The 18,867-nt window shown below is 53.0% G+C and overlaps 2 protein-coding genes across 3 annotated transcripts in view; one reads left to right on the top strand and one right to left on the bottom strand.

Moving 5' to 3' along the window:
* The window catches only part of GRIK5 (glutamate ionotropic receptor kainate type subunit 5), a 35,172-nt gene extending 32,406 nt beyond the window's left edge, over positions 1-2,766 (bottom strand). The window contains exon 1 of one of the 2 annotated variants that reach the window (XM_043996320.1): positions 2,388-2,766. The gene's annotated coding sequence lies outside the window, so the exon portion shown is untranslated. The remainder of the gene's footprint in view (positions 1-2,387) is intronic. The other variant, XM_043996321.1, reaches the window with a different exon arrangement.
* A 9,193-nt stretch (positions 2,767-11,959) lies between these two features.
* ZNF574 (zinc finger protein 574) lies at positions 11,960-18,301 on the top strand. The gene is made up of 2 exons (XM_043998964.1): positions 11,960-12,320; positions 15,326-18,301. The coding sequence occupies exon 2, from the start codon at positions 15,338-15,340 to the stop codon at positions 18,002-18,004; it is 2,667 nt and encodes an 888-aa protein (XP_043854899.1). The 5' UTR covers positions 11,960-12,320; positions 15,326-15,337; the 3' UTR covers positions 18,005-18,301.
* Positions 18,302-18,867: the final 566 nt, after the last annotated feature.

Raw genomic sequence — 18,867 nt, 5'->3', positions numbered from 1 at the left:
AGGAGGTAGAGGTGGGAAGTTAGAGAAAGGGAGACAGTGGAGAGACAGAGGGATGAGAGAGACTTGGACAGGCAGAGGGACAATCACACAAACACACACATAGAGTGCTCATTGAATCAAAGCTGGAGACTCAGGTAGATGGATAAAGTAAAATCTAAAACAACAGGCAGACACAGCCCAAAGCAGGGACAGGCAAACACAGACAGGCTGACAAACCAAAATGGGATAAATAAGAGACAGGGGGGATAGGGAGCACAGATAAATTAGGCAGAAAAAAAAAAGGAGTAGAGGGAAAAGAGGTCCCAGAGAGGAGAGGGAATTAAGAAGAGGCAGGAATAGAGACACGGAGAAAGAAATACAAAAGTAGAAAAACAAGGAGGGACCTAGAAGAAAAGAGAAGGGCAAAAGAGGTGGAAATGAGAGAAATAGAAGGTGAGAAAGAGGGAAAAGGAGAGCAATGGAATAAATTGGGGTCTGAAAGGAGGCCAGGGAATGGTGAGGCCTGAGCAAGACAAAAAGGACAGGGAGATGGAAAGGTGAGGAGGCATCAGTACAAGGACTGATCGCCATGGGAGAAAGGAGACCCAAAGGAAGAGGGAGATAGAGACACCCACAGCCAAGTCTGGACAGAGGAATGGAGAAAAGAAGAGGGACAGAGACAGCCTGGGAGAAATAGAGGTAGGGAAGAAGACAGAGACACACACAGAGAGAACAAGAGATGATGAAGATAAAAAGAAGTGGGAGAAAAGCAGAGACAGAGAATGAGAGAGAAAGAGATAGACAAAGCAAGGGAGACAGGGAATGAAAGAAAGCCAGACGACATTAACAAAACCAGAGAGAGTGAGAATAAGTGCCAGAGGCACAAAAAACGAGGCCAGAAATATGGAGACAAAGGGAGGGGGTGCAGAGACACACAGAGAAACAAAGTGAGAAAGTCCAGAGCCAAGGGGTAGAGGGAGAAAAAGAGATGGAAAGACAAGTGAAAGCCGGTGGCATAGAGTAGACATGGAGACAAGCAGAGACACGATGAGAGAAAAAGGCAGAGACACACACTCTGTGTCTCGGGACTAATGAAACCAGGAGGAGTGAAGAAAGGAGAGGGGAATGAGATGAGATAAATAAAAGTTGGAAAAGAGAAATGAAAGAGATGAATGGAGACAGGCATAGGAAACACACAGAGAGATGTACAGAGAGACACACATACAGAATGAGAGAGAAAATAGTAAGACACAGAGATAGGGGCAATCAAGGAGAAAGAAGCAGAATAAGATAGAAGGAAAAAATAGAGAGGAAGAAGGAGATAAGGATGGTGACACAGAAAGCATGAGACTGTAAGAGACAAAGAGAGACCCTGACATGCAGAGTGAGAGGAAAGGGGATAAAGAGACTGGCCAAGAGATAGTTGGGACAGAGAAAGAAAAGATGAGATAGGAAAGTTAGAGAAAGCAAATGGCCTAAGAAAGAAACGCACACAGAGACAGAGACAGACACAGACACAGAGAGACGAAAAGAGACAGTGAGACAAGAGCCTGGATCAGAGAGACAGAACCAGAGGAACAGAAAGATAACCAGGAAAGAAGACAGAGTCATAGAGAGCCTGAAAGTGAGGGACATCGAAAGACAGAGACTAAGAGACACAAGGAGACAGACAGATACAGAGAGGCTGAAAGAGACAGAGGGACAGACAGACAGAGACAGAGACAAAGACAGAAAGAGACAGAGACTAGGATGCAGAAATTATGAGAGAGAGAGAGACTTAGAGGCACAGTAAAGGGAGTTGATACACAGAGAGGGTGATATAGGGAGAGAGAGAAGAGAAACAGCAGAACAGACTGAGAGACACTGGAAAAAGGAGACAGCTAGACACAGACTGAAAAACACCAGGGAAATAGAGGCAGAGATTGAGAATAATAGAGAAAGAGAAAAAAACCAACAAGATAGTGGCTGGGTCATAAAGGCAGGGACAGAGAGACATAGCAAGGCAAGAGACAACACATATCCAAAGAGAAAGGCTGAAAGACAAATGAAAAGTCGATAATGTGTCCCAAAGGTTGGGAGAGGCTGGAGGATTGGGGGGAAAGGGGAAATAGAGGAGAGAAGAAGCAGATACTGGAAGTATCTACAAAGTGATCTGGAGAAATGAAGGGATGGCAGAATGAAAGACCCTCCCGGCCCCTCCCCCAGCCCCAGCCTATGCTCCCTGGGGGAAGTCGAGTCAGTGAGGGCACTTAGCCACGGACCTTGAAGACTCTGGACAAATCCTAGGAGTCACCCCCCTATCCCCCAAAGGAGTCTCCCTCCTCCAGCGTGGCTGCGCCCAGCCCCACTCACCCACCCTGCCCCCACTCCCCCCACCCCACCATCCATACACATAGGCAGACACTCACGGATCCTGGTGGGCCAGACGGCTGGGGCTCTCTTGCCGGCTCAGGGGCCAGGAAGGGTGGGGGTGGGAAGGGACACTGAGATGGGAGTAGGGGGAGAGTCTTCTGGTCCCCAGCCGCTGGAGGTGGGGAGCCAGGTGGAAGGGGCGAGGGAGAGAGGGAGGGAAGGCTGGCGGGCAGGCCTGAGAGGGGAGAGAAGGGGGAATGCAAGGAGAAAATGGAGGAGAAGAAGGGAAGGAGTAATGGAGGGAGGGAGGGAGAGAGCTGGCCCAAATGGGGCTCCCCACCCCCGGCCCCCTCCCCTCAGCCGGGTCGGCCTGGGGGGGCTGCTGGGGGTGAGGAATGGGCCAAGATGTAACCCGTGGCCATGGGGTGAGGGGGTGGGGGAGGGGAGGGGCTGGCAGGGGGAGGGGGTTACCCCGTTCTCCCCCCTCCCCCCCAGGCCTTGCCCCTCCCCTGGGGCAGTGGGGGAGAGGGGAGACTAGGGATTCAAGACTTCAGGCCTGACCAAGGGAGCATTAGGCCCTCGGGTGAGGAAAAAGGAGAATGGAAGAGAGGGGAATAGGGGGTGTAAAAGACAGTGGGGGAGATGGTGAGAGTGGATGACGGGAAGGATGGGGAGATAAAGGAGGCTCAGAGAATGGGGGGATTGGGAAGCTGGTAGCACAGGGAGGGTGGAAAATAAAGGAGGCTGGGGGCACAGAGTATGGGGGATGGGGGACAGGGAGGAAAGTGGGTAATGGGAAAAGAGGGGCTGGGCAGAGGGAGACAGGGAAGTAAGGGGAATAAGGAGGGATGGAGAAGGAGGAGGAGAGAAGGAATGGGGAAATTAGAGAGACAGAGGAGAGAGAGAAAGGGGGGAGAGGGGATGGAGGAGAGGGGGAGATGGGGAGGGAACAGAGGGACTGAGTGAACCCAGCAGCCCGGCAGAGAGGGGATGGAGGAGAGGGGGAAGGAAAGGAGGAGGAGGAGGTGGGAGGGAAGGAAGGGGAGAACAGTGAGGGGGAAGAAGAGCCGGAGAAGGAAGGATGGAGCGTTTCTGAGTCCCTACTCGGCCGGCCTCCTGGCTCCCCTTCCTGGCTCCCCCTCAGCGCCGAGCCACCGGGCCTTCACAGGGCCCTGACTGAGGCCACCCCTCTCCCTGTCCAGCTGCCGATTCTCTTCCCTTCTCTGAGTCCGCGTCCTCCCTCGATGGCTGGCGCTGGGGGGAGGAGGGGAAAAGAGGAGAAGAGGGAGGAGGATAGAGGCAAAGAGGAGGGAGGGGAAGGGAGGGAGAGAGGCAAGGGGAGGGAGAAGAGTAGGGGAGGGGGAGGGAGAGGCTGCTATTGGTTGGCAGCCTGGTGGGGGGGCGAGAGGAGAATACCAATGAGGGGGATGGAGCTGCACTGGGCATCGGGGACCACCCTAGGCGTTCTCTCCTCCTGTGCCCTCCCCAACATCCCCCCAGAGACACACAGAGACCCATGGGCAGCCAAAGAGGAAAAAGAGGGGGCATCATGGAGAAGAGAGAGAGACCCATAGACAAATAGGAGCAGGAAAAAGGGGGAAAGAGAGGGAGGGGGGGGAAACATGGAGAAGGAAGAGGTCTAAGCAGATACAGAGAGGGGACAGCCAGAGGCAGGGGAGACTTGGAGAAGAGAAACAGAGGCAGAAACAAAGGAGGACCTGGAGACATCCAGAGACCAAAGAAAAGGAGGGGGAAGAGATCTAGAAAGAGGGGCTATATGGAGAAAGCTGAGAGAAAAGGGGAGAGAGGGAGAGGTGCCACAGGAGAGACCTAAAGAGAGGCCAAGGGAGGGAGAAACATGGAGAAGGGAGGGGTCTAGCTAGAGGCAGCCAGAGACAACAGGAGAGGCCAAGGGACAGTCAGAGACAGAGGGAAAGAAGAGATGAAGAAAAGATACAAGAAGGAGCAAGAGGCAGGCAAAGAGAAGGGCAGGGAGATGAGGAGAGGCCCACAAAGAGACAGAGACTGGAGATGTTTTTAAGAGAGAGCAAAAGACAGGGCCAAGGAGGAACACCTAGGGAAAAGGGAGAGACAGGCACAGGGAAAGACAGAAGGGGGCGGAGGAGGGAGATGGGAGACAGTCCTGGGGGGTGGGGGGTTGGGGAGAAAGGAACAGACAGTTGGAGCTGGAGGCTGAGACCGGGTGACTCATCACCGCCCCCATTGCTCGTGACTGGGAGGAGACACACATGGGCTCACGTGTGCCAGCTTCACATGTGACCTCACGCCTTACACACGCCTGCCACATGGCATTAGGGGCCCTGAGCACCTTGTCCCCTTCTGACACTACACACCCCAGGTTTCACATACCTCTAATCATGGGGGCCAATATGCCCACCCCTGGGTCTGTCATACCTTGAACATGCCCAGTCATGCCCAGTCACACACCCCTGACATGGGCACTTGTCATGTGTTCCACCAGCTCTCAACCCCATCTTTTGCTCATGGGCCCCATCATACCTGGAATATGCCAACCAGAGGAGCCATAACTTTCTGTCAAGGGTCATCAACAATGCCCAGCCCAACCCCCTGGTCCTTGATGTTGAGTATCTTCCACAAGCTTGCTCCCACACACCTTCATGCCTCCCACAACTCACCCACATTATTCCTCCTTTGTTTTCCCCAATTTCATCCCTCCCTCCTCCCCAGTAACCCTACTGGGTACCATCAAGTATAGAAGAGGAAAGAGCCCATAACGCAAGGTCATTCTATCTGAATTCCAGTTCAGGCGTGGCCCTGAACTTAATGTGTGATATCAGCCAAATCCTTTCACCTGTCCAGCCCTGCTTCCCCCTTCTAGAAAATGAAGAGATTGGATCAGATGATGCCAAAGGACCCTTCTACAAGAGCAATCCAGGATAAGGGAAAGAGCCTTGGGCTGGACTTCATTCCCATGGTACATGAGGAAGATTGCTCCATCTAGCTTCGGAGGGGCTGGGTTGGAATCCCAGCTCTGTCCCCTAGAATGCATATGACCTTGGGTGCTATTTAATTTCTGTGGGTCTCAATAGGGTAAGGTGGTTGGACTTAATAACCTCTATAGTCTCTCCCCTAATCTAAATCTATGATCCTGGGCTTCTAGCACCAGGTCTGTGTCTGATTCACCAAGTCCCCTATGAGCCTCAGTTCCCCCATCTATAAAGTGAGACTTAGAGTCCATTGGATTCCTCAAACTTTGTTCAAACCCTGGCTCTCCTGCTTGCCTACGATTATAACCTCAGTTTTCTCACTTGTAAAATAAGAGTGATTAGATGAACTCTAAAATCCCCTCTAGCTATAAATTTATAATCCTATTATTATTTTCCTTTCTCACCTGACCTCCACACCACAGGTGTTTGAGAGTATCCCAAGAGATCATGAATAGAAAAATGATCTGTAACTTAAATAGTTGTGCAGAGGGGCAGCTAGGTGGCGCAGTGGATAGAGCATCAGCCCTGGAGTCAGGAGTACCTGAGTTCAAATCCGGCCTCAGACACTTGATACTTACAAACTGTGTGACCTTAGACAAGTCACTTAACCCCCATTGCCCCGCCCCCCCCAAAAGTTGTGCAGACATATTGGAGGAGGAGGAAAAGACAATGAGGAGGAGAAAGAGGAAGAGAAGATAAAGAAGAGGAAAAAGAATGACCCTCTTCCATTTGCTCATGCTGATGCTCTCTCCTCCTAAAATACTTTCATCTTGCTCTCCTCCTCTACCTGCCCCATTCTTTACCCTGAAAGGGCTAACTCAAATGCTTTCTCCTTAAGGAAGCTGCCATCAATTTGGACCCTCCTACAAACCGATAGCCTACCTTTTTCTTTCTTCCTTGCCTTCAGCCTTATGCCCATCCTTCTTTCATGCCCTTATCACATTTTTAGACTTTGAGCTCCTTTCATATTTTCCCCAGCTCCTAGCTCAGTGTTATACTCACAGTACATATTTAATACCTGTTTTTTGCTTGTTTTTTAGTGAGGCAATTGGGGTTAAGTGACTTGCCCAGGGTCACACAGCTAGTAAGTGTTAAGTGTCTGAGGCCAGATTTGAACTCAGGTACTCCTGACTCCAGGGCTGATGCTCTATCCACTGTGCCACCTAGCTGCCCCAATACCTGTTTTTTTTAATGTACTCAGCCAGCTGTCATTTATAAAGCACCTACTATGCTCAGCATATAGGAAACACAGAGCCCTGGGTGGGGTAGGTGTCACAGGCATGTAGCAACAACCTTTGAGGTAGGTAATACAGGTATTATTATCTCCATTTTACAAATGAGGGAACTGAGGTTCAGAGAGAGTTAATAACTTGCCCACAGTCATAGAGATGGTGTAAAAGGTTTGTAAACCCCATGTACCCACTTAGAAGGGTAACAAACTCTTCATATAGAGGTAATCAATTTTTCTGATAAACTTGAAGCCCTGGGATCTGAGCTTGAATCTTGGCACTGCCAGTAACTATCTATATGAATTTGGACACATCACCTAATGTCTCTGAACCTCAGTCCCTTCTTATGTATAATGAGGTGGTTTGACTAAATGACCTGTGAGGTCCCTTCAAGTTCTAGAGCAATGTGACTCCTGGAGTGAATGGTAGGTAATTGTGTAATGGTAGGTAATACTGTAATATCTATGCAAACCACCAGATGGCTCTCAAGCTGAGGCTACTCCAGCTCACCTCTGCTGGGTATGAATGAGAAACTTCTAGGTTAAGCAATTATGTAGCAATGTAAGGTTTACAAAGCACTTCACAAATATATCCATTTCACCCTTACAACAACACTGGGATATAGGTGCTATTATTATCATCTCCATTTTACAGATAAAGAAGCAGAGGTGGACAGATGTCAAGCAATTTACACCAATTCAGTCAGTATTCAAACATTTATTAAGCACCTAGGAATAAAAAGATAAAGACAGTCCCTGCTCTTGAGGAGCTCACAATCTACTGGAGGAGACGACATGCAAATAACTATATAAAAGCAAGCTATATATAGGATAAATTGGAAATAACCAACAGAGTAAAGGCATTAGAATTAAGAGAAATCAGGAAAGGCTTCTTGTAGAAGGCAGGTCTAATGTCTAAAGACAGATTTGAATTCTGGTCTTCCTGACTCTAAGTCCAACATTCTATGTAGTAAAGAGTCCATGGACTTAGAGTCCAGCATTCTATCTCCTGTGCCACATAGTTGCTTCATTTACATTTTCAATGTAGTAAAGAGTCCATGGACTTGAAGCCAGGAAGACCTGAGTTTGAATCCAACCTCAGATACTTATCAGTCTTGTGACCTTAGGCAAGTTAGTTAACCTCTTTCTGCCTCAGTTTCCTCATATATAAAATATTATTATTATTATTTTTATTTTTATTATTATTTTTAGTGAGGCAATTGGGGTTAAGTGACTTGGCTAGGGTCACACAGCTAGTAAGTGTTAAGTGTCTGAGGCCGCATCTGAACTCAGGTATTCCTGACTCCAGGGCCGGTGCTCTATCCACTGCGCCACCTAGCTGCCCCAATATTATTTAATAATAGCACCTATTTCACAGAGTTGTTTTGTGGATCAATGGAGATAGTATATCTAAAAAGTACTTGCAAATTTTTAAGTGCTTTATGGATGCTATTACTAAATTAACAGTGTTGACTTCAAAACTCACCAGCACTAGCCACTCCTAATATTATTTCAAACCTCAATCCCCCACCCCTCCATTCTTCTGGATCTGGTTTTATACCCTAGAGACCAGTTCAGCTGACAGATCACCTTCTAAGCATTTTGATTTCAAGGGTCCTGGGTTTGAGGCAGAATCTCTCAGTTCACCATGGACTCCTCTCACCCTCTTGTTATTTTTGCTACAACCCCTACCCAAGAACTAGCCACCTGCTAGGTAAGTCTGACATTGGGCACCTTGACTAGCTGCCCTTTGGAATTTCATCATGAGGTACCACAGCAGCCCCCTTGCATCCCAGTCAGCAAGCGTGGATGCCCACTTCTCTGTACCTTTAAGGCCAATCTGGTTCCTTCTCAGTTTCTGCCAGGCTGCCAATACCACCCTGTTCCAAGTGCCTACTGTTGGCTCAAACCCCAGGAAGACTGAAGGATGGAGACTACAGGGAGAGATGTGGAGCACTGAGTTTTCTACCAGGAACCCCACTGGGGTTCATAATCTCTTGTAACCCTCTGACTTGGTCCTTCATATTAGCTGAACACTCTCTTATCCCCTACCTTCCCTTGACACCCATGGAATATTTAGTCTTAAGCAGAAGTTGCTTCAGAAAAAGGTTCTGCTAAAGAGTATTGAAGGCAGGATTTAAACCCAGGTGTTTCTAATTTCAAGTCAGTATTCTGGCCAATACATCAAAATGACTCTCATAGAAGATGAAGTCCAACTTTGCTCCTTATGACATGTGGGTCTTTTGACAAGTCCTTTCCCCTTTCTGGGTCTCAACTTCCTCATCTAAAAAATAAGGGAGTTGGACTAGGTGAGTTATATTTGGCCTATTATAGCCCTAATATTCTATGATTCTTTCCAGGCCTCTACTGGGCACACAGAGACACAAAAGCAAGAGAAAATAGACTGGCCCTGGGAGAGTTAACCAAAGTGACACCTGTCTATTCCCCTACTTCCCTCTATTTGGAATCTGTTTGTATGAGTCACAGGTCCCAACTAAAGAATAATTTAAAAACAATAGAGAGACAAAAAGGACTGTTAGGTCTGAAACTGTAAAGAAAATTTCTATCTCCTTCCCCAGGAAGTCCAACCAAGTTCCAGGCCCTTGAGGAACTAGGAAGAGGTAAGAAAGAATGCTCCAGGGTCTGATAACAAAGAGGACAAAGAAAACCCTTCTCGTGGTCATGTGATCATATAGAGTAGCAAGGAGTATTGGAGATCATCTTTAGTTGTACAGAAAGGGAAACCGATCTTCATCGAGGAGCAGGAAATTGCGAGATCAATTCAATTCAGCAAACATTTATTAAAGGAATTATGGCAAAGAATTGGAAATTGAGGGGATACCCATTCATTGGGGAATGGCTGAACAAGTTGTGGTATATGAATATAATGGAATACTATTGTGCTGTAAGAAATGATCAGCAGATGGCTTTCAGAAAAACGTGGAAAGACATGAATTGATGCTGAGTGAAATGAGCAGAACCAAGAGAATGTATTGTCTCCTACTCATTTAGTCTTTCCAACAAAATGGTCATTGTGGGGACAGAGTGGAGGAGAGGTGGGAGGAGAGAAAAGGAAAGGAGAGGGAGAATGGGAAAGAGGGGAGGGGGAGAGAGAAGAAAGAGAGGGAGAGAGAGAGAGAGAGAGAGAGAGAGAGAGAGAGAGAGAGAGAGAGAGAGAGAGAGAGAGAGAGAGAATCTCTTTTCTCCCAAGATCTATTATCTCAATTGGTCTTCCACCAGTAGAATGGTCTACTGCTTTACCTTGAAGTAACTGAAATTGTTACATATAGGCGCGGGGTATGTTAGATTCTTGTACCAATCTAAAGATATTTTCTGTGTGCTATCATCTGTCTTCATCCAATGCTCAAAGTGAATTAATCTTCTCAAATTAATTAAGGATTTATTCATACCTAGTTTTTACTTTTGATTTATGAATTGATTCAATCCAGGTGTCCAGATCTTGTGTGATTAATTGGAGTGGAGGGTGGCACCCCACATTTATTCATGCAACTAAGTAAATACAAGGTCGTTTGAAGAAGGTGAGGATACAACAGGGAGGCTCAGGGAAGGTTTCTCAGAGCAGGTGGCACCTGAACTGAGCCTTGAAGAGAGAGCTAAGGATTCTATTCTCTGCTTTGCCATTAATTTGCTGTGTGACCCAGGGCAAATCCGCCTCAATTTCCTTTGCTTCATCTGTAAAAATCAGGGGTTTGGACTCCTCAGCCTGGATTCTTTCTCCTTTTCTCTCCCCTCCCATCCCTCCCTTTCTATCCTTCAGTCCCCTCCTCTCTTTTCCTGTCTCCCATCTCTCTATCTTTTAGTCTTCCCCTAGCTCTGTCTCTTGGTGTTCCCCTTTCTCTGTCCATCACTCTCCCCCCCCTCCTTGAGTTTTCCTTCTTCCTGCCTCTCGTTCTACCCCTCACTTCATCCCTCGATTTTTCTTCTCTGTTTTGCTTTGTCACCCTCTTTCTGCATCCCGGTGCTCTCCCCTTTCTCCAGACCCCAGCCCCCTCTTTTTGTCCCCCAGGCTCCCCTTCTGTTTTTAGTTTACCCCAGCTTTGGAAGATCCAGAAAAGACAGTTCTCAACATCAAAGTCCTTGGCACTGTCAAACGGTTTCAACTCAGAAACAAATATGTATCTCCATCTGCTGCTGCACCCTAAGGACCATGGGACCATTCCATCCAACTTGTTTCTCCACGTGTTGTCGTCCCCTTATAAAGAGAGCTCTTTTTTTTGGGGGGGGGCTTTTCTATCTGTGCCCCTTGTATGCACTTAACGAATACAGCCTTGTTCTTTCCTTGAATAAAATGCAAGCTCCTTGAGGGCAAGGACTTGGGGTTTTTTTTTTTTTGGTCTTTGTATTCCCAGTGTCAGAGGACTGGAACACATTAAGCGCCTAATAAATGTGTTGATTGATCGATGCTTTAGGACAACATGGACAATCTCCCCCCCCCCCTTGTTCCCCCCCTTCAATAGAATGTAAGCTTCTTGAGGGCAGGAACTAGTTTTTTTGTCTTTATAAGCCCAGAGCCCAGCACCCTGCCAGGTACTAGTGAGAGCTTAATAATGCTTAATGAGGGGGCAGCTAGGTGGCGCAGTGGATAAAAGACTGGTCCTGGATTCAGGAGAACCTGAGTTCAAATCCAGCCTCAGACACCTGACACCTGACACTTACTAGCTGTGTGACCCTGGGCAAATCACTTAACCTTTATTGCCCGTCAAAAAACAAAAACAAATAAACAAAATAATGCTTAATGAAAGTGTTAAAGTGAGCTAAAGTTTGCCAGAGCCCTATAAATGCCCGATTAATTTTTAGTAATGACGCTCATTATGGGGCCGCATGTCATAGAGCGCTGGGCTTGGCGGCCGAAGGGGCCGGGGTCGAGTCCCGCCTCTGATTTTGCCACCCTGGGCCTCAGTTGCTTCTTCTGTAAAATGGGGGAAATAATCCCCCGTTGTGCCTCCTCTCCCCCAATCTCTCTCATTGGCTTTTGCCAGGAGGGCACTTCGCCAACCTGCGAGGGCCTTACAAGGGTGGGCTACAATTTTGTCCCGGTCATCGCCTCTTCCTCTAATTGCCTCTCTTTCCTCCCCCTCCCCCTCCTTTCCTTCCCTCCACCCCCATGCCCCACAAGATGGCGCCCGCAGCCTCATTCCTGCTTCAGCTGACGTCACTCCTAATTCGCTCTCCGCCCCAACCAGCCCTGGACGTGGGGGGGCGTGGCTCGCCGCGAGGACATGGGAGGGGCGTGCCAGCGGCGCGAGCGCCGGGGCGGGCTGGCGGAGAAACGTCGCGTGTGGATTGGTCGCTGTAGGCAGAGGGCCGGGAAGGGAAGGCGGGCAGCTCCGCTCCGCGAGCCGTCATTGGCCTCGATCCCGGCCTCGCGGGTAGCCGATTGGTCTTCCCGCCCGTCCGCCCCCCCGAGCCCGCCGGACGCACGGCCGAGGTGGGGAGGGGGCCGCCGGAGCGGCGGAGAGGGGCGGGGCGTTGCTGAGGGCGACTGGCGGCCAGAGCTAGGTTGAGAGCGAAGGAAGAGAGAACGGGGGTAGAGAGAGAAAGAGAGGGAGAAGGAGAGAGAGAGAGAGAGAGAGAGAGAGAGGGAGAGGGAGAGAGAGAGAGAGAGAGAGAGAGAGAAGTCGAGACGGAGAAGGAGATCGAGAGCGAGATCGCTGCGGGGGTCGCGTGAGCTGACGGCCGACGCGGCCCGGCCCGGCCCGAGGACGGAGCGAGCGAGTGAACCCGCGGGCCCGAAGGAGGCGGAGGACGGGCAGGGCGCGTGCGCGGGCCCGGTGAGTACAGGGCGCGAGGCGCCCTGGGCTGGGGCCCTTCCCCTCCCCTCCCCCTCCACCCGCCCCGCGCACCACGCACCATCCCGCCTGCGCAGAGAGCGCCGCGCGCCGACCGCGAGACCCCGCGGACCGCGCTTGCGTGCGCCGAACCCTCGGCGGAGGGAGCAACGGTCGCCCCCCCCCCCCATCCGCGCGTGCGTGCGGGATCGCCCGGCTCGGGGTGGGGGTGGGGGGGTTCTGAGAGCGGACGCCCTGGAGCGACCCCTGGACGCGGCTCCACGCCACCCCTCCCCCTCGGGTCAAACTGGCCGAGCCCAGAGAGCTCTGCCTAGGTCTAGGTTCCGAGGCGTTCTGCCCCGGGGCCCGGAGGCCCCCCCTTTTCCCCCCTCCGGGGAGGGAGGAGGGGGCGTGAGCATCTATTTAGCGCCTGCTGTGTACCAGGCCCCGGGCTAAGCGCCTTACAAAACGTCATCCCCGTCCTGCTCTCCTCACTGGGGTGGGGGTCCTGCCTGAGACCTCACTCGCCCCACCCCCAAAAGCACCCCCACCTGCGTCTGATCCCAGGGTCCTCTACGGCTGGCCCTCGGGCCTTTCTGGGTCACCTGGTCTCCTCCCTCCCCTCCCCTCAGTAAGCGCCCCCAGCTCCTTTCCCCTCCTGGAGTCCCGAGGGGTCTGCCGTGGCTCGTTTGACAGATGGGGAAACTGAGGCAGAGCGGGAGCCGGCCCAGGCCCCGCCCAGACAGACGCGTGGAGCCTGGACTCCCACGCACACGTCCACTTGGCGCCCTGTTAGCGCCCCGCACTCAGCCCTGGCTCCAGTCCCGCCCCCTCCCCTCTCTGGCTGCTGCCCCTCCCCGGCAGCCAGTCGTCCCGGCCCTCTTCGCCCCCAGCCCTCCCTCATTTGAGCTTTATTCCCTCTTGTTCTAAAAGCCTATAAACTGACCTCCTGTTTTCTGCCTGGAAGGAGCCCCAGCTTCCTCATCTGTCAAATGGGATAATAGCACCGACCTCACAGGTTGGTGAGGATCAAATGAGATACTTGTAAAAGTGCTTTGCAAAGGAGGCAGCTAGGTGGTACAGTGGATAAAGCACAGGCCCTGGATTCAGGAGGACCTGAGTTCAAATGTGACCTCAGATACTTGACACTTACTAGTTGTGTGACCTTGGGCAAGTCACTTAACCCTCATAGGCCTGCAAAAAACAAAACAAAACAAAACAAAAAAGTGCTTTGCAAACCTTAAGTACTAGAGAAAGGCTAGACTGGTATTAGTTTTCCCCTTCCCAGCCTGCTTTTCACACAGTTGGTAAGTGATTTCCCTAATCCTCAAGTTCAGCTCTGAAACTCAGAAAGGTTCAGTGGTTCCCCGAATTCTCAGGCTGCCCTTGATTAAGGCCCTCTGCAGCCTCTTCAGCCTTCCTTCATAACATTGTCCTCAGGTCCCACATTCCAGACAAATTAAAGGATGTGCCTTCCTTTTCCCACCTCATCTTCTCAGAAAATCCTTCCTCATCTCCCCTCAAATGACCCAGGGGCTATGTCTGCAACCCTCCATCACACTCTTCCTTTCAGGAACTTTCCACAAGTTGTAGCCCTTGTAAAACAGAAACTCCCTGAGGACAGGAAGCTTGTCATTTTTCACTTGTATCCCCTGGAGCTGTGATATTTAAAATCTAACTGTGATGTCTAAAATATCTAATGTGTGGTCGCCTTAAATTAGAAGCTTTAGCACCAGTCTTTGGGTATTAAGCATTTATTAAAGCATACTAGGTATTAGGGGGGAAAAAAAACACATGGAGTTAAGAAAAGGCCTATCCAGCCTAGTGTTCCAGCCTGGTCTGGTTCTGCCTCAAGTCCTCCACCAAGAGCCTGCTTCAGCTGCAAACTCTTCTCAAACTGAGTGTGGAAGCTTTTTATAGGTCTGGAGCAGAGGCGGGCCTTACACACGGCTTCAAGCTGATTGGTTGGTGTCATCCAAATCCATTGGTTCACTGGACTTGAAGGTGGTCTTGAGTTACGTTCAAAGTCCTTAGCTTCTGAGAACAAGTTGTTTTGTTTTTTTGGTTGGGCAGTGAGAGTTAAGTGACTTGCCCAAGGTCACACAGCTAGTAAGTGTCATGTGTCTGAGGTTGGATTTGAACTCAGGTCCTCCTGACTCCAGGGCCATTGCTTTATCCACTGATCCATCTAGCTGTCCCCAACAACAATACCTTCTTAAGGACCAGCCAGATGTGGTTACAATCTAATTAACCTTAAGTAGGTACTTAGTTTCTCATTCTCCCCAATTCAAACAATACTAAATCAGGTGGAGCCCCTGGGTGTCTGCCAAATTCCATTATTTTATCACAGAGCCAAGGGCCAGTGATCTCAACTAGTAGGCATGAAATGAAGCAGGGTCAGTGGAGGAAAGGCTAAAATATAAAAACAGGGAATCAGGATCCAAAGGCTGGACTTGGGGGTCAGGGGACCAAGTGTGGGGTTGAGAGCTCATCTAGTAAGGCTAGACCATGGAAAGGAGTCTGGGAGATGACGTAGAGAGAAAAGGGTGTGGAGGCCTTGGTGTAGGGGGGCTGAGGACTCTAATGTAAGGATAGGAAATGGGGAATTCTGGTCAGAGCACTGGCTGGAGCCGTGGTATAGATGAAAGGCAATGGACGTGGGGGAAAGGAGTTGGAGATGGGATTGAAGGGCTGGGCCTCAGGAATCGGGTGTGGGAACAGAGGGTTAGGGTAGGAGAGTTAGCGGAGGTCTCAGCTAGTGGGGGCAGGGGACTTGGCCAGAGCACCCAGAAGGGATTGGGGTGGGAACCAAGCCGGCCAAAGAGGGGGCTAGGGAGACCATTGAGGCGAAGGGGAAAGGCCCCAGGGATTCCCGGCTCTTCTTCCACAAGGGGTGTGAGGAGACCCTGCCGCCCTCTCCTTTCCTCTCACACACAGGCCAGCCAGAGCCTCTTCCTGACACCTCTCCTTTCCCGGGGGGGTCTTTTTTGTCTCTCTCCCTCCCCCAGGGCCCCGCCACCATGACAGAGGAGTCGGAGGAAACAGTCCTTTACATTGAACATCGCTATGTGTGCTCGGAGTGTAACCAGCTCTTTGGCTCCCTAGAGGACGTGCTCCTGCACCAGAACTCGCATCTCCCTCAGCAGCATTTCGAGGTGGTGGGGGTGGCCGACCCTGGGGTCTCCGTGGCCACTGAAGCTCCCAGTGGTTCTGGCCTCTACCAGACGTTGGTGCAGGAGAGCCAGTACCAGTGCCTGGAGTGTGGGCAGCTCCTCTTGTCCCCTGGCCAGCTGCTGGAGCACCAGGAGCTACATCTCAAGCTGCTGACCACCCAGGAGCCAGCCCCTCCTGAGGCGCCCCCTGCCAAGCCGGCCCCTCCCGTCTCAGCCAGCGCCATCCACTACGAGTGTGTGGACTGCAAGGCGCTCTTCTCGAGACAGGAGCTGTGGCTGAGCCATCGCCAGACACACCTCCGGGCTGTGGCCGCCGTCGCCGCCACAGCCGCCTCCCCTCCCCAGCCTTCGCCGCCCCCAGCCGTGGGACCCCAGCTGGGCCAGGCCCAGGTGGCTCTGGAGCACTCCTACCGCAAGTCTGAGGAGGCGGGGGAAGCGGCAGGCCCCGCAGGGGCTGGCGAGGTAGTGGCCGAAGTTGAGCTGCTCCTTTATAAGTGTTCTGAGTGCTCCCAGCTCTTCCACCTGCCAGGCGACTTCCTGGAACACCAGGCTACTCATTTTGGGCCGTCGGCCCCTGGCCCCGAGACTGCCGGGGCCCCGGACCTGCCCCCGACATCTGACCACAGCTATGAGCTTCGCAATGGCGGGGAGAGTGCAGGTAGCGGGGCCGGGCGGGAGCGCAGGGGCGGCCGGCGGCTGCTGCGGCGTGCTGGCGGGGAGCCCCCAGGGGTGGCCTCCCCAGAGCTCTTCTGCCCCACCTGTGACCAGCTCTTCCTCTCCCCCCATCAGCTGCAGCAGCATCTGCGCAGCCACCGCGAGGGGCTCTTCAAGTGCCCTCTCTGTAGTCGCGCCTTCCCCAGCCCACCCAGCCTGGACCAACACCTGGGCGAACACAGCGGCGAGTCCCACTTCCTGTGCGTGGACTGTGGCCTAGCCTTCGGCACGGAGGCCCTCCTCCTGGCGCACCGCCGCACCCATACCCCCAACCCACTGCACTCGTGCCCCTGCGGCAAGACCTTTGTCAACCTCACCAAGTTCCTTTACCACCGACGCACACATGGTGCGGGGGGCGTCCCCATCCCCGCCCCTGCCCCAGCAGCACCCTCTGAGGATCCCGAGCCCACGCCCGTGGAGGCAGGAGGAGCCCCAGGGGCTGCAGCCCCCACCAGTGCCCCCACGGGTCCCCCTAGTAACCTCCCTGTGGTGGCGGGCCCCCACCGCTGCCTTCTCTGCAGCCGCGAGTTCAGCAAGGCACTGCAACTTGCTCGCCACCAGCGTTTTGTGCACCGGCTAGAGCGGCGGCACAAGTGCGGCGTCTGTGGTAAGATGTTTAAGAAGAAGTCACACGTGCGTAACCACCTTCGCACCCACACCGGTGAGCGGCCCTTCCCCTGCCCCGACTGCGCCAAGCCTTTCAACTCACCCGCCAACCTGGCGCGGCACCGGCTCACGCACACCGGGGAGCGCCCCTACCGCTGTGGTGACTGTGGCAAGGCCTTCACTCAGAGCTCCACGTTGCGCCAACACCGCCTCGTGCATGCTCAGCACTTCCCCTACCGCTGCCAGGAGTGTGGCGTGCGCTTCCACCGGCCCTACCGCCTGCTCATGCACCGCTACCACCACACTGGTGAGTACCCCTACAAGTGCCGAGACTGCCCGCGCTCCTTCCTCCTGCGCCGCCTGCTTGAGGTGCACCAGCTGGTAGCCCATGCTGGGCGTCAGCCTCACCGCTGCACCGCTTGTGGCGCAGCCTTTCCCTCCTCTCTGCGTCTGTGTGAGCACCGCTGTGCCGCTGCCCAGGCCCAGGCCCCCCGGCGCTTTGAGTGTGCCACCTGTGGCAAGAAAGTGGGCTCAGCTGCCAGGCTCCAGGCCCACGAAGCTGCCCATGCAGCGGCAGGTCCAGGGGAGGTCCTGGCCAAGGAGGCGGCCACACCCCGACCCACGCGGGCTGCACGCCCCCCACCCCCTGCTTCCTTGCCTGCCACCTCTCCTGCCACGGCCCCCACAGCTCCTGCCCGGCGACGGGGATTAGAATGTAGCGAGTGTAAGAAGCTCTTCAGCACAGAGACGTCACTGCAGGTGCATCGGCGCATCCACACGGGGGAGAGGCCTTACCCATGCCCAGACTGTGGCAAGGCCTTCCGCCAGAGCACCCACCTCAAAGACCACCGGCGCCTGCATACCGGGGAGCGGCCCTTCGCCTGCGAGGTGTGTGGCAAGGCCTTCACCATTGCCATGCGCTTAGCTGAGCACCGCCGCATCCACACTGGCGAGAGGCCCTACGCCTGCCCTGACTGTGGCAAGAGCTATCGCTCCTTCTCCAACCTCTGGAAGCACCGCAAGACCCACCAGCAGCAGCATCAGGCGGCTGTCCGCCAGCAGCTGGCCGAGGCGGCGGCCGAGGCAGCAGCCACTCTCACAGTGGTGGAGACGGCCGTTGAGGGTCTACCCCTGGTGGAAACCATTGAGATCTACCCGCTGGCGGAAGGCGACGGGGTGCAGATCAGTGGGTGACCGGGGGGGGGGGGTCCCCTGACCCTGATGCCTTGTACATGTGCTCAGATACATTGTCGTTTCTCCCCCACCCCTCCACACCCCCAGGCCTGGCTGTGAGCAGCTGGTTTGGGCAGGAGGCTGGCCCAGCCTCTGTACATACTAAGGTATCTCTTCTCCCGTCTTCGATGTTCGTTCAGTAACTGGGTTTTTCTCTCATCCCGGTTAAGTCCTTGTTCCAGGGTCCCTACTATGCCCATTCCCTACCCAACAGTTCCCAACCCTGGACCCAAGGCTGCCAATAAAGACTGAGTTGGACACGTGTGGGTGTTTTCTGTGGGGCAGCCCCCCCCCCCCCCCCCCCCCCCCCCCCCCCCCCCCCCCCCGCCCCCAGCCATTTCATCCACTTGTCTCTGGTCACAAAGGGAGGTGGTTGGCGCACTGAGAAGCAGGGTGGAGGGCGGCCACTAGAGGTCCCCACAGGACCCACGGTTGTCAGGTTTCCAGCGTTGGCAAATCTGGTGTCACATCCCTGCATCATATCCCCACCTGGCCTGCCCGTGTCCCACTCCCTGCCAGACACTCCTCCGGGCAGGTCAGAGTTAGGGAGCACAGAAGGCCTGCTTAGAACCTAGTTGACTCTGATCCTCAGGAACTGTGCCTCTCGGGATGGCAACTCAGGGATTCCTCTATGCATTGGAGAGGCTGGGTACCTGTGGGATCAGAAATGACCCTTCTCAATTGGCAGCCTCTCAGTCTTTCCCTCCATGCTGCTTCCTGCATCTGGAGCCAGTTCGGATAATATTTCTGAATTTTCTAGGGCTTTAATTCCCCCTTCCCCCCCACCCAAAGCCAGCATTTTAAGTAAGGCACCTAAACTAGGG

This window comes from Dromiciops gliroides, chromosome 3 (assembly GCF_019393635.1).
Source record: "Dromiciops gliroides isolate mDroGli1 chromosome 3, mDroGli1.pri, whole genome shotgun sequence".
Classification (NCBI taxonomy): Eukaryota; Metazoa; Chordata; class Mammalia; order Microbiotheria; family Microbiotheriidae; genus Dromiciops; species Dromiciops gliroides.
The sequence above is the reverse complement of the archived record's forward strand: the minus strand, read 5'-3'. Positions and strand labels throughout refer to the sequence as shown.